This window comes from Tigriopus californicus, chromosome 9 (assembly GCF_007210705.1).
Source record: "Tigriopus californicus strain San Diego chromosome 9, Tcal_SD_v2.1, whole genome shotgun sequence".
NCBI classification, from domain to species: Eukaryota; Metazoa; Arthropoda; class Copepoda; order Harpacticoida; family Harpacticidae; genus Tigriopus; species Tigriopus californicus.
In genome coordinates, this window is record NC_081448.1 from 2,202,332 (window position 1) to 2,215,887 (window position 13,556).

A 13,556-nucleotide genomic window follows, 5' to 3' on the forward strand; every position below is an offset into this window, starting at 1 on the left:
ACTTATGGGCGGGTAATGCAGTTCTGAATTCACTTGTTATAAAATCCCGTACACATTCATTATTGATCAATCTTGAAGGGGACCATTACTTGGTTATCCGATAATATAAGGAACATAAAATTGAGCTTACTTGGCCCGGGCATTCCTGGGACATCTTGGAAGTGGGATAGTAAGGAGGAGAAGAGCAAACTTAAAAAGCAATTACCATTAATTGCATTAGCAATATATCATCCCTTGGGAGGCAAAAGACAAATGCCGAAATGACACAGTATGCATGAATGTATTTATGATTATGTATTTTTACAAACACGTTTGAGAAAAAAAAATTAAGGCAAAATGGATTAGTTATTACACTCTTATCCAATTCTTAATCAATGCTTGAACTTAATCAAGATCAATCTTGGTCTTAAAGATAAACTAAAACATTCCCATCTTTGATGATTGTATCTGGATTTTTTTTCTTTCAGAGTTTCGCATTTAAATTTTTTCTGCTTTCCTTTCATGATTGCATAAACCTAGGGTGCTTCTGAACGCGTTGATTTAATGATATTATACTCAATAACAACTTTTTCTATATAATCCTGAGTAACGTGGTGTCCTTGACCATTTTAGGCCTTGGAAGAGTTGCGGAAGCTTTTAAATTTCTACAAAGACTCGGTGGGCGAGGAGCTTAACTTCGTGGGCTTGGCACTCAGTTCGCGCAAGAATCTCTGCCTCCATCCGGATGTGAGTCGCGAACGCGATGGCAAAGTGGTGGATGCCCGTTGCCACGCTTTAGTCGCCCCCCACGTCCGCGAACGTCACGCCCGTGACCCGGAGAATGTCCCCGTCTGCGACTTCTACGAACAATTTGAACGCCTCGGTCGCGATCTACGTCTCCCACCCGGTAGTTACGTTTTGGACGACCTGAAAAAGTTTGCCCAGGGCTATGGCGTGTGCCCGTATTTCTTTGCCCGCACGGCCATTGCTCAGGCCAACATCGTGATCTACAGCTACCACTACGTGCTAGACCCCAAGATCGCCGAACTCGTGTCCAAAGATCTGCCCAAGAATGCCGTGGTCGTATTTGACGAGGCCCACAATATTGACAACATCTGCATCGACTCCATGAGCGTCAAGATCACTCGTAAGCTCCTTGATCGATGTCAGAGCAGCATCACGGTGCTGGAATCCGAGATTGCTCGATTGAAAGAGGCCGATTCGATGCAGCTCAAGAACGAATACGACCGACTGGTCCAAGGGTTGCGAGAAGCCCAGACTCGTCGGGAGAACGATGCTGTTCTGTCCAATCCGGTGCTGCCCGATCACGTCCTGCAGGAGGCGGTGCCCGGGAGCATTCGCAAAGGCGAGCATTTCGTGGCTTTCATCAAACGGTTGGTGGAATATCTTAAGATTCGTCTTCGGGTTCAACACGTGGTTCAAGAAACATCGGCGGGCTTTCTCTCGGATATCGCGAGCAAAGTGTGTATTGACCGGAAGCCCTTACGATTTTGCTCGGAACGCCTCTCGTCTTTGATCCGCACTTTAGAGATCTCGCACACGGCGGATTTCTCTCCGTTGACTCTGATCTCTCATTTCGCCACGTTAGTATCCACCTACACCAAAGGCTTCACCATCATCATCGAGCCGTCCGATGATAAAGCGCCCACCGTGTTCAATCCTGTGATGCATTTCCGATGCTTGGACTCGTCCATCGCCATCCGACCCGTGTTCGAAAGGTTCGACTCCGTGGTGATCACATCCGGTACCTTGTCTCCTTTGGACATGTACCCTCGTATCCTGGACTTTCATCCCGTGATCATGGCCTCATTCACCATGACCTTGGCTCGTCAGTGTATCTTGCCCATGATCGTGGGCAAAGGCAACGATCAAGTGGCCTTGACCTCGAAGTTCGAGGCCCGCGAGGACACAGCCGTGATCCGCAACTATGGCACTTTACTATCCGAAACCGTGGCCGTGGTACCGGATGGCGTGGTCTGTTTCTTCACCTCGTATTTGTACATGGAGAATGTGGTGGCGGCGTGGTACGATCAGGGAGTCATCGATCAGATCCAGAAGCACAAGCTGCTCTTTATCGAAACACAGGATGCGGCAGAAACGAGTTTGGCACTGTTGAACTACATCAAAGCTTGTGAGAACGGCCGAGGAGCCGTGCTTTTGTCCGTGGCTCGAGGCAAAGTTTCGGAAGGGGTGGATTTTGACCACCATTTAGGGCGAGCCGTTCTCATGTTCGGCATTCCGTATGTGTACACTCAGTCCAAGATTTTGCGGGCTCGGCTGGATTATTTGAGAGACACCTTCCAGATCCGGGAAAATGACTTCCTTACCTTTGATGCCATGCGGCATGCGGCTCAATGTGTGGGACGGGCGATGCGGGGTAAGACCGATTATGGCATCATGATTTTTGCTGATAAACGATTCGGACGAATCGATAAGAAAGGGAAATTGCCCAAGTGGATCCAGGAGCATATCCGGGATTCAATGTGTAACTTGTCCACGGAAGAAGCCATTCAGATCTCGAAGAAATGGCTCAGACAGATGGCACAGCCGTTCACCCGAGAGGATCAATTGGGTATCTCTCTGCTCACCTATGAACAATTGCAGACCGAGGAGATGCAGGAAAAGATTCAAAAGAAAGTGGTCCAAGGTTGATCACAATGATCATGCCTTGCTTCCGTTAACGTCAATTACAAAGATATGTTTTATGTTATTGGTTTGAGTCGTCTCTAAATCATGGGGGATAAGATCTTTATCCAAACAAACGGCTTAATGCAAAGTCTGCTTGCACGTGATGGATATCCGGAGTTGTATTATCAGCAATGCTTTTCTGTAACATTTCATATTTTTGTCGATTTCGCATGAATTCAGTCTCCGGCGATGATCAATGGGATCGAGTTCAACTTCTTTTTAATGGGCGCAAATGCTCGTTATTTCAGTCGGCTTTGAACGTTCGGCTTTTTTGCTGGACAGTCTTGGAACTTGTGGCATTGATTCTTGGATCGGATCAATCGGTGATTGAGGAACAACTCAAAAGCTGACACCGACCCGAGGACTGAATACACAATTTTAAAGAAAGCACGAATCCATCAGGTTCGACATCAATGAGTTAGAAAGACGTTCGTTCGTGCTACCTCTGTGTGAATGGGGACTTTTAGTAGCAGTTCGGCGAGTTCCATGTGATCCACGATATTCGTTTCACTTCTTTAATTTGACCGTGAGGGACATGAGAACCTCGTTCAGGATCTTCGGGTGAGATTCGGCGATGATTTTCCAGCCGACCGTGTCGGACACCTTCACCATATTGTTCGTGACAAATTCGACTGCAATACTTTGGAGGGTCTTGGCCTCGTGCAAATAGGCTAGGGCCAGCACCTCGGCCGCGGTGGCCACGTCGAGGTTTTCGCACATGGTCTCTTCACACATGGCCTTCAATCGGGGGATATTGTACTTGTCGGCCGCCGTGAGCAGACTCGAGGCAAACGCTGTTAGATTGGGTACACGATCCGAGTAGATGAACTTGAGAAGTTGTTCCAAGACGTCCGGTTCCATGTCTTGGATCACCACCTCGTTGGTGGTGTTCTCTGTGGTGTCTTTGTGAGAAAACATGGCCGCGAACACCTCGGATCGCGAGGACAGGATCACTTTATGGCACTCGAACTTCCGACCGTTGCACACGAGCTGGACATCGGAAAAGTCCGAACTACTCAAGGCCGTCTCCAGGTTATCACCCAAGGTTGGTGTGTCCTCGATCTTGAAGCCCAGACGGAGTTTCTTCTCCTCGGTGCCTTCTGTATGTCGATCGGAATAGTAGATTTCCAGGTTGCAAACGATGGTCAAGCGGCCATTCGGTAGGAGCTCGTTGGCCTTTTCCGTAAGGCGGAGCTTGGAGAACGCCTTCCCATAACCCCAAGAGTTCTGCTCGGGAGAGAACTTCTTGAAAGTGTTGCCAATTCGTCCCCAACAAGTTCCATCGGCCTTCTGAACGGAGAAGTCGTACTTGACCTCGAGGTCCTCTTGGCGTCGACTCGTGAGGAACACGGCCACGTAGTCCGAATTGTCCTCGCCTTCCTCGCCATTGGGAAACACTTCCAACTGAAATGTCAGGTTCTGGACCTCACCATCGAATCCGTCCACGGTCACGGAAAACACGGGTGAACACAACGAGTCGCCCACTTCTGTGGAAGAAGCTCGCCGCATAAAGTCATCAATGGTCCAAAGATGGCGCCCCTTCACTTTGTACTGTTCGGTTCGACTCCACGATTCACACACGATCTCGACATCGTTCCCGGGTTTCCTCTTCCGGCTCATGATGGACCAAATTTTCAACCTTCGCAAACCACACCAGGTAGGACTAGGCTCAGCAGGATCTGAAAAACAAAGAAAAGAACAAATTGGATGCTCGGCATGGATTATGTCTTTCTTTCACGGGCGGTCGGATGTGTGATTTTATTTATTTATTATTATTATTATTTTCCTGGTGTATCTTTCTTTTGGTCATTAGGAGGCTTTCCTCATGAGTGGTTCCAATGATGAAGGGAGTGTGGGGTTGGTAAGGAAGCTCAGATATATTGATTTCGAAAGTATCACATATTTCGTGCCATCAGTTATCCGAACAACCGACACCTGGAAACGCAAGATGTGATCCTTCGAATCCATGATTCGCGTGCGTGGGTCTCCACCCACATATTCACCGTCGAAAGACTCAACCGATTATCCATTCCTTCCGCGCTTTGATCTTCCCTTTGTCCGTGTGCTGTTTCTTTCATTCTTCAATTATATCCGGCTTCGAGGAGAAGCTCGATGGTCTGCCAATGCTCAGACTTGGACCAGGCAATGATGGCATCCGTCTTGTTCTCCTTCACAGCGGTCAATAACGAGTCCATATGGTCCAAAATCGGGTTCACCGTTTGCGTGGCCAAATAAAGTAGGAGGTGGAAATCACGAAACAAATTGGGCAGGTCTTCGGGGCCGATGAATTGCCTTCGGTATGCGGCCAAACTAGCGAAATCCTGCAGATGACCCTCCATGGGACGGTTCTCAATGGGAAAGGGACTCTTGGGCACGTGGAAAGTGAACACCGGCTCAAGGGGCGTGGACACGGGCACATCCACCAAGAGGTAATCCACGGGCAGAGGGCGTGAAATCTTGGTGACCTCGTTGCCGTATTTGTCTTTCTGCTTGTAAAACACATCGGGCACGTACTTCTCTGACGTGGATTCACGGATGTAACCCAATTCGGGCGCATCTTTGGTCGGGATCAGACAGCCATCCCGGGCCAGGGCCATGCATTGATTCGACACTTGGTAACCCTCCATATGGACCTGCTTTTCGGTGTTGCCCGTCACCAGAACCGTGCCGAATTTCGAGCCAAACGACCCGGACGAGGCGTGCTTGCAGGGATTGGGGTGCGTGCTCTGATAAATCCCGGCCATGATGCACTCTTGAGCCGACAGAAAATGGCTGTCCACGTTCCGAAAGTGCTTCACGTATCCACTGGAGTCGTGCACCAGATCCGTGAAGATCCAGCCCACTCGCTGCAAGCCCAATTTCCCGGCCAACTTCTCCACTTGGCTTTCCCGATCATCGTCCAAGATTCTGATCCCATCTTTGGTGCACTCTTGCGGGGGTTCATAAATGGCCGCGACCCGGGCTTTCACGCCCAAAGGCACGTCCAAGTGGACCTCGTACACGCCGTACAAGAAGCCCATCAAAGCCGTGAACAGCTTGCCGCCCATCAATTTCNTCACGCCCAAAGGCACGTCCAAGTGGACCTCGTACACGCCGTACAAGAAGCCCATGCGTTGGGCGCCCGTGGCCCGCCAATAAGCCAAGAAGTTGTCCACGATACTGGGATTCTCGAAGGTGATATTGTCCACGTGTCGATACGGCTGACTATTGAGCGTCACGGCCGGCGGCTGACACTTTGAACAGATGCCCTCGGGCCAGGGCTTGTGCGAGCCACACCCCGCTTTAATGACGCACGAGATGTCCTCCAAAGCCGTGAACAGCTTGCCGCCCATCAATTTCCGCAAGTAGGCCTGGAAGGACATGTGTTTGATGCCCTCGGCCTTGAGGTACTCCTCGTCAAAGGGCTCCTTGGGCGCACAGTAGATGCATTTCTGCGCATTGGAACTGTGCTGGCAATTGGGCGTTTTGCCCTGCTCAATCCGACCCGATTGACCGCCCAGAATCCGATCCACCTCATCCTCCGCCCGTTTCACCGCTCCAGCCTCCTTTTTTCGACTCAACGACCCGCCCAAACTCGGGCTGGCGGCCGTGGCCTGGGTCTGGGTGGGCGTTTCAGGTTGAAAGCGGCTGCCCACCTCCGGCACCACGTAGAGCACGTCGCCGTGCTTGATGCCCAACGTGCGGAGCGTGGCCAATTTGGAGCCGATCTTGATTTCGTCGCCGGGTTTGCCGTTCAAGTCTCGCTTGAGCTTGAAATCCTCCTGGAGCGCCAGCTCTTGGGCGATGGAGGACCTCAGAGTGGAGGCCGAGGCTGTGGCCGGCAGATTGAGGCGCTTGCGACCCGAGGACGAGCGCAAACCCAACGTGATCTGATTGGCCGGCATCTTTCTGCCTTCCTTCCTGGAAACGATTGATCTAGGGCCACAATACACGGACCATACGTCCCACACGATCTCACAGACTTGGGATTTCCGGCTGAGTTGAGTCTCCGGGCAATCAACGGGGTCAACTTGGATGGGGACAATTTGGGATTGGGGCTCTAGGGATGCAGATCTTTTCTGTTCGTCTATCTATCAGCTTGTGCAATGTCATTCACCAGGATTGCCATTGTCAACAGGAAAAGGTCAGTTGTCAGTTGTCCCTGAGATGCTGATTCTCTAGACAGGGGGGGTTGAAAACACCGACAAGCAAACCCAAATATTATTGGGGGACTGAATTCCCAAAAGAAGTTCATCAGGGCCATGGATGGTAGTCAGGCCAGGACCGAGCTCGAAAAAAAAATAGGTGGGTCGCCCCAGTATTTTTAAGGAGTGAAACAATGGCTTGAAAAAGAATCATAAGTTATTGGTCAATAAAATACAAATTTGCCCGCAACCTATATCAAATCATGAATGTGGTTGGTTTCAAGGTTGGCTCATGTTTCAATTTTTTAGCAAAGGTGCCAAGTATCATGTTTAATTCAACAAGTAAGGGCACTTCCGTTTTGATTGCCAATGACAACCTTGATGTAGAGAGATCAAAATGTATGAGCAAACTTTGTACCAACTCAGTTTTTCGAATTTATTGATGCGACCATAGAGGCTTCACTCTCATTTTGAGCCTGCCATCAGTCTCCTTGTGAGGTGAGGATTAATGATGGCTTACCAATCACCAGAGGGGAGACTTGGCCAATGAGCTGTCATCTAACTTGGTAGGAAACAAACATATAAACATTCACTTTAAAACGCGTTTCATAACAGCAAACACGAGCAACACTTTTCTTCAAATTATGAAAAACTCCTAAAAGAATCATATTGGCAGATTGAGTTCAAAGCCATTTGTTGTTTAACATGGGACAATGAATTGGGACCACCCTGCAGTTTCGAAACGTAACAAAGCAGAAATAAAAAAAAATACGGCTCTGTCAAATCTCGCTGGTCGCAAATTTCCGGTCACACTTTCAAATCATAAAATTGTGTTGCATTGGGCCGTGCATAATTAATCATTGACAGCAACATATTTCTCAGCATTTGACAAATTATTGATCGAACAAAGGATGAGGTTGGAACCCAGTTTGGACCTATTGGTAAGCTTTCAGATGCAAGTTTAAGCTCCGGAACACTCTTCTTGTAAAATTCTTCCGAACAACTCGCTAATAGAAAACAAGAAGAATCTTTAAGACCAATAAAGTGTTTGTTTTCTTAGAGCGCCATGTTGCTCTTCCATGTTTTCCAGAGCCTTGTTTTGTGCCATTAAATTGGCAGTCCTGATTGTAGATCAGCTTTCTGAAGCGCTATTTAAAAAGTAAGACACCCGTGGAGTTTTTGCCCACATTCATCGACCATAAATGATCATTTGTCGGAGCGAAGAGCTTATCAACTTATTATGAAAAAGTATTGAAGAGAGAATATGCCAAAAGATTTTTTTATAGGCAGAAAAGTCGCGGTTGGCACATTTGGCGTTACTTTTTGATATAAAGGGCCACTAAAAATAACTGAACGGCTGATTCAGGACAACCTCGCAGGGGATGGATTAAAAGCTGAAGGACATATCATTTGAAGCGAATAAGGAATGTGTTGACATATCCAGCGAGTCTAGCTAGTAATGTCTAAACGCTAGCAATGCCAAAAGAGGGGTGGGCCCTTATGTTTTATTTCGCCTTTTTGCCATTTCAATGGCCTGAATCACACATTTTATAGTTTGGAATTATAGAAATAGGCACCAAGATGCATAATTTCGTTACAGAAAATTCATTCAAAGTTCTGTGTTTTGATTAGAAAGTCACCAAATTGACAGAACTGATCATCACTACTAATTCTAGCTCATACTATATTTCACACCTCAACTGAATTTAACGATACGTTCCTATGGTCGTTAAAAAATGAACTCTGAGATGACAGCTCGGCAGCTTGCATAAACTGAAGGTTGCGTTGTTTGCCTTTCGTCCATGACGTAGCGCATTGTAACTTTTGAAGATTTTTTGGGTTGAAATCAAAAATGTTGACGGTTCAAATCCACAGAAACCGTTTATTTATTAGGTTGATTTTATGACAAACTAAGGGCCAAATTGTAAGATCCATTCATCTGACCCCCACAAGTAAAGGACTTAAGCAATAATGGTTCAATGCAATAGTTTTAGTTGGGCTGGGTTGGAAAGGGCTCACCCAATCTCTAAACACACAAACAGGGCCCAAATGTAGGTATAAATCCATGTAGCATTCATACTGGTGCAACAAAGCAAACCAAAAAATGGACTCCATGATTAATAAAAGCATCCCGCAATCATGTTTGCTTCCTAAATACCATTTAAATCCAAAATCGTATTATCTAACCCGTTCGGACATGAATTAATCATTCCATAATTGGAGACAAACTGCCAAATCGGCCCCAGACAGTTCCATGAGAGAGGATGAGAGACTTGTGCCGTGAACAAGCGCGCCAAGTCGTCTCTGCTCTAACGCCTCCATGAATAACGCTAGAGTATGTAGAGCAGCTTGACAGCTGTCATATCAAAGTTCGCTTTTTAACGACTATAATACGTTCCAGCAATCTAAATGGCTGAAAGTACTTAAAAGAGAGGAATTGTAATGAAAACTTTTATTCGGGATTCCCCTAAGTGAGACATTGAAGCAGGAAAAGGAGCTGAGGTCATCACGTGTTTTTGGGAGGTCAATATATTTTTGGTGCTTAATAGTTCATTGTTAAAGCAATAAATTACAGTTCCAGGTCATATTTGTTTGGAGGGACTTGTTCAACTGGCATTTTTTTTTCATAAAAACCACATTTTTATTGACTAGGATACACAAAACATATATTAAAGGCTTGAAAAAGCCGTTTTTGGACTTTTCTTTGTTGTTTTAAGTTTCTTATTTCTGCAAATGTTTCTTCAAAACCTGAGGAAAATTTCTTTGTCTAATGTCATGACTTGTATTTTGGATTTTAGTTACCTTCATTGCTCTAAGGTGTCTAACATTTGCGGAATTGTTTGTCCAATCATGTGACCAAATATATCTCGTGTAAACGTACCATAAGACAGTGCGGTTTGGCTGGGCATGTTGTCTTTGATTTTACTCTATGGAATACCGTCAGTCGTTTGTGAACGCCTTCACTTGACAAGCCCTATTGTTAGTATTTTCATTTATTTAACTTCCTACAACATTTAACTCATATATTAACTCTTTATAGAATATTCAGATCTGGCTAGCCACTGAGCATTGGGTTGATTAGATTGATAGGTTCTTATGAATCCTCAAAACAAATCCTTGAGGAGGTTGGCACTATTTGCAAAAAGATTTCGTGGAAAAAAAAAATGTTTGGTGATGAAAGATGGATATAAATATGAGTTGGTCTACTATTTTTTGTTGAAACCTGAAAATTTGATGGTTCCAAAAAGATTTTTTTAACGGCCAGTTCGAGCGTTTTAAGGGCTAGGTTAAAATTTTGAGCTATTTTTAAGTTAAGCAAGGAAATGAAAAATAATCGTGTACTTTTTATTGAAAATCTACATTAATTCTCAAGGAACATGAGCTTAGACCATTGCTGGTAACTGGGCCGTTTTGGAGCTAAAGCATGAAAACGGGACTATTAATTCCAATATAACTCAATATTGTTTTTGTAGTTCACATGCTCATTTGATTTCGGGAGCTCCTAGCTAAGTGCGCTCCAAATTTCCACGAAATAAGTTTTTGAAGATTATATATATTTTAATGTTTAGGGTGTGTAAGTTTTTAATCTGAGTAAGAAATCCATGAAACTACGTGGATTTCTAGCTCAGATTAATAACTTACCTAGGAAAACGCCAAGATCTGTTTGGGTATGTCTCTAGAAACTTGATAAGGCTTTTTAACCACCGTCAGTGTATACCAGCCAGAGAACCAATCAGTTTTTGGCCAATTAACAGAATGAAATCAAGCCTTCTGAGAACGAGTATGGTCCATGATATCTTGAGGTTTAACGGAAAGAAGATGCCATTTTTCAGCAAGGTGTTTCAGTTTAACATTCTGGCTTGGTTAAGGCTGCTTACCCTGCCGAATACCATATTTGGTAACAGGATTGGGCACTCTTGCATTGGAAACCAAAAGTCCTTTGAGGACAAAATGGCCCCCTTCTGACCCAAGCATTTATGAATCACGTCATTGGCTGATTTGGACACGATTGTTCTTTTTGTGGCTGGGCGTCACTGAGGCAACATCCCACCAAGCCCTGCATCCAAAGTTGAGCTCACTTAAGGCCGCCACTTTCAGCTAGAAGGCCGCCTATCCAGAGGATGAAATTATTAATACAAGGAAGAGTTTCAATAATCGTCGAGGGGCGGGGTCAAGGCAAATGGCAATGATTTTTAATATATATTGTACAATCCTCAAATATCCCCGTCATGTCTCACGAGTATAAAATTCATATTCCCAACCTTTCTATTCTCTTGCCTGACAATGGGTCAAAGTTCCTTTCGAAAATCAAAGGACTCACTCCAGCACTAACTACAAGGCAGGTTCCTATTCTGGTATCTTATGACTTTTGGAGAAAAAAAAAATACTTTTACCCTTTCGAGTTTAATGTTATATTTCAGGGGAAATACATGAAAGATGTTTTACATCAGCTGATTATCGCGTTATTTCCTCCATGCCAGGAATAAACACGAGGCCGGTGATCTTTCATAAAAGCATAAAAGAAGTTCATTTTAGTTGAAATTATCAAGCAACTGTTGTCTGAAGAAATAAATTCAAAATATTACATCGAAATGCTGCACAAGTAAATTATAAGAGTTTTTGTCAATTCCTGCGCCATTGAATAAAACAATTTCGTTTCTTATCTTTAATAGTGCAGAATAAAATGGGTAAAACATATTTAAAAGAGTATTCGCTACCTTTTTAAATAGGTTTACAGTCTAAGATTTGTTCCACTACATCGCAAATTTGTATACTCTAAGCTAGGCTGCAAACCTTAAGGCATGCAAAGTTTCTAGATGGTCCATTGATAATAATGTAAATAGTTTTGAAATTGGCATTAGCAAAGCAAAAGTACGTATCATTTCTATTTTAGCTTACAAGGTATCATTGGGAACAGTATTTTTTTTGTTCAAGCGAATTGGACATTCCAACTCGAATTTTGTTGATCATTGAATCTGCATAAAATAGAAACATCCTAACCTTGTATGAATCTGTGCAAGTAGTTTGCTAGAAATATTCCATCATCGAGGTATCGGATATCACCGTAAATCTTGTGTGAAACATTTGTTCCTCGTGATTCCGTTTCTCGTCTTTCAATCTTGAGCTCATAACTTGGGCGGATACTTTGCTGGTCCGTGGGAGTCCTGGTTAGTAATAGATATTGGAAATGCGAACAAAGGAGAGGAATATGGAGAAGAATTTGCCGATAGGTTCCAGAAACGTGGGGTGCATTTCTCCAATTCCAAAGTTTATGACATCCCTTTGGTTGGAATTGGTCCGTCTCCAAAGATGCATTCGCCTTTGAAGTGGCTTCCACTATTGAGTAAAATTAGAGGAGAGGGGGAGGTAAGATAGTAATCAAACGCCATCAACTCACATTTTTCGTTTTGAACGATCGTTACTTGACTCATCGATGTCGTTAGAAACCATTTCTGTTTGAGAGAGCTTGATCATGGAGCCGACAATAACTTATAGAAATGACTTGGAAGCGGCAATGGGTGATAATAAGAGACCATAAATTTAATAGGTTGAGTAAATTGTGTGAGTATCAGGAAGACAATAAATCACCATAAAATAATTTGCGTGAAGTTAAAAGAGCACTTTTTTTGGGAGGGGGGGGCTATCTGAATGATGATGCTAAATACTATTGCTGGGGCGAGTCGGGCAAAAATCTTATTCGTATGAGGCCCTTGAATTTTAGGCTTTTTGTCGGACTCGAGTCTTTTACTAAAGTCTTCGCAAGGAAAAAAGACTCGTCCTACGAAATTCTAGAAAAAAAAATGAATACTATTTTCTTGACTTGCCAATTTCTCCGAAACGAGTAAAAGACTGGAGTGCACTGGGACTCGAGTCTGGACTCGCCCCAGCACTACAACCTTATAGGTATTTGTGTCAATTAACAAATCCACTTTTTAGATTTCAGGCATTTTCCATTCAATTAAACTAAAGAAGCGTCTTCTTTTTTTATCACCCAACCTACCTTCTTAACTTTAAACAGTTTCGCAGACCGTATTATGATACATAAAATTTATTGCTAAAAGCATCAAATTTTTAGACCCCAAAAATTTAGAACCCTAAACCTGCCAATTGGCACTACATCTCATAATCCTACGAAAAACTGGCGAACACTAATTTCTGCCATGAATACTTTTTATAGCTACTAAAGCTAGAAAGCATTCATTTTGGCCCAATTCTTATCCAAAAAAAAAACTCCAAACCTCCATTTTATATTAACCGGACTTCAGTCGGCTCGAAATCAAAACCATTTATGTTCTATTTTTGCAATTGCGTGTCTTTGTTTGGGCGCCATCTGTTAGTAAAGTTTGTTCCTGGTTTTATTTTGAAAATATTCTCCCCAAACTTACATCACTCAAATGGGGGCTCAGTGCTGCAACTTACATTTTACAAATACTTCCAGTTATAACTAAATTTTCTTTAATTCCCTCGAAATATGCATGTTTCACTCTGAATCAATATTAAAGAAGATTCCTCCCCATGTGGAATGATGAAACATTTCAGAGATTATTTGAATAAGCAGGGAAAGGAGAAATGCACACACTCCTGCTTGGAAACGTCCTTGGACTAGCTAGAATTCACTTTTTACCAAGATACGAAGAGTACGGTTTCGTCAAATCGATTGAAACTACGTTTTACAATATGAGATCGATCATAAATGGATATTTAAGCAAAATATGTAGATCAAATGTTCCACTCGATCGCTTT

General features: G+C 44.0%; 3 protein-coding genes across 3 annotated transcripts in view; 1 reads left to right on the forward strand and 2 right to left on the reverse strand.

Moving 5' to 3' along the window:
- LOC131887483 (general transcription and DNA repair factor IIH helicase subunit XPD-like) overlaps window positions 1-2,710 on the forward strand; it is a 3,217-nt gene extending 507 nt beyond the window's left edge. The window contains exon 2 of the mRNA XM_059236108.1: window positions 613-2,710. Within this exon, the coding sequence (XP_059092091.1) occupies window positions 613-2,652 (2,040 nt within the window). The 3' untranslated portion in view covers window positions 2,653-2,710. The remainder of the gene's footprint in view (window positions 1-612) is intronic.
- A 67-nt stretch (window positions 2,711-2,777) lies between these two features.
- On the reverse strand, window positions 2,778-4,325 carry LOC131887489 (speckle-type POZ protein B-like). The gene has a single exon (XM_059236116.1). The coding sequence runs from the start codon at window positions 4,306-4,308 to the stop codon at window positions 3,196-3,198; it is 1,113 nt and encodes a 370-aa protein (XP_059092099.1). The 5' UTR covers window positions 4,309-4,325; the 3' UTR covers window positions 2,778-3,195.
- A 41-nt stretch (window positions 4,326-4,366) lies between these two features.
- LOC131887485 (nuclear protein localization protein 4 homolog) lies at window positions 4,367-6,777 on the reverse strand. Its single transcript, XM_059236112.1, has 2 exons — window positions 5,772-6,777; window positions 4,367-5,681 (listed from the first exon to the last, which is right to left on the reverse strand). Exons 1-2 carry the CDS (start codon window positions 6,570-6,572, stop codon window positions 4,770-4,772), a joined length of 1,713 nt encoding a protein of 570 aa, XP_059092095.1. The 5' UTR covers window positions 6,573-6,777; the 3' UTR covers window positions 4,367-4,769.
- Between the last annotated feature and the right edge of the window lie 6,779 nt (window positions 6,778-13,556).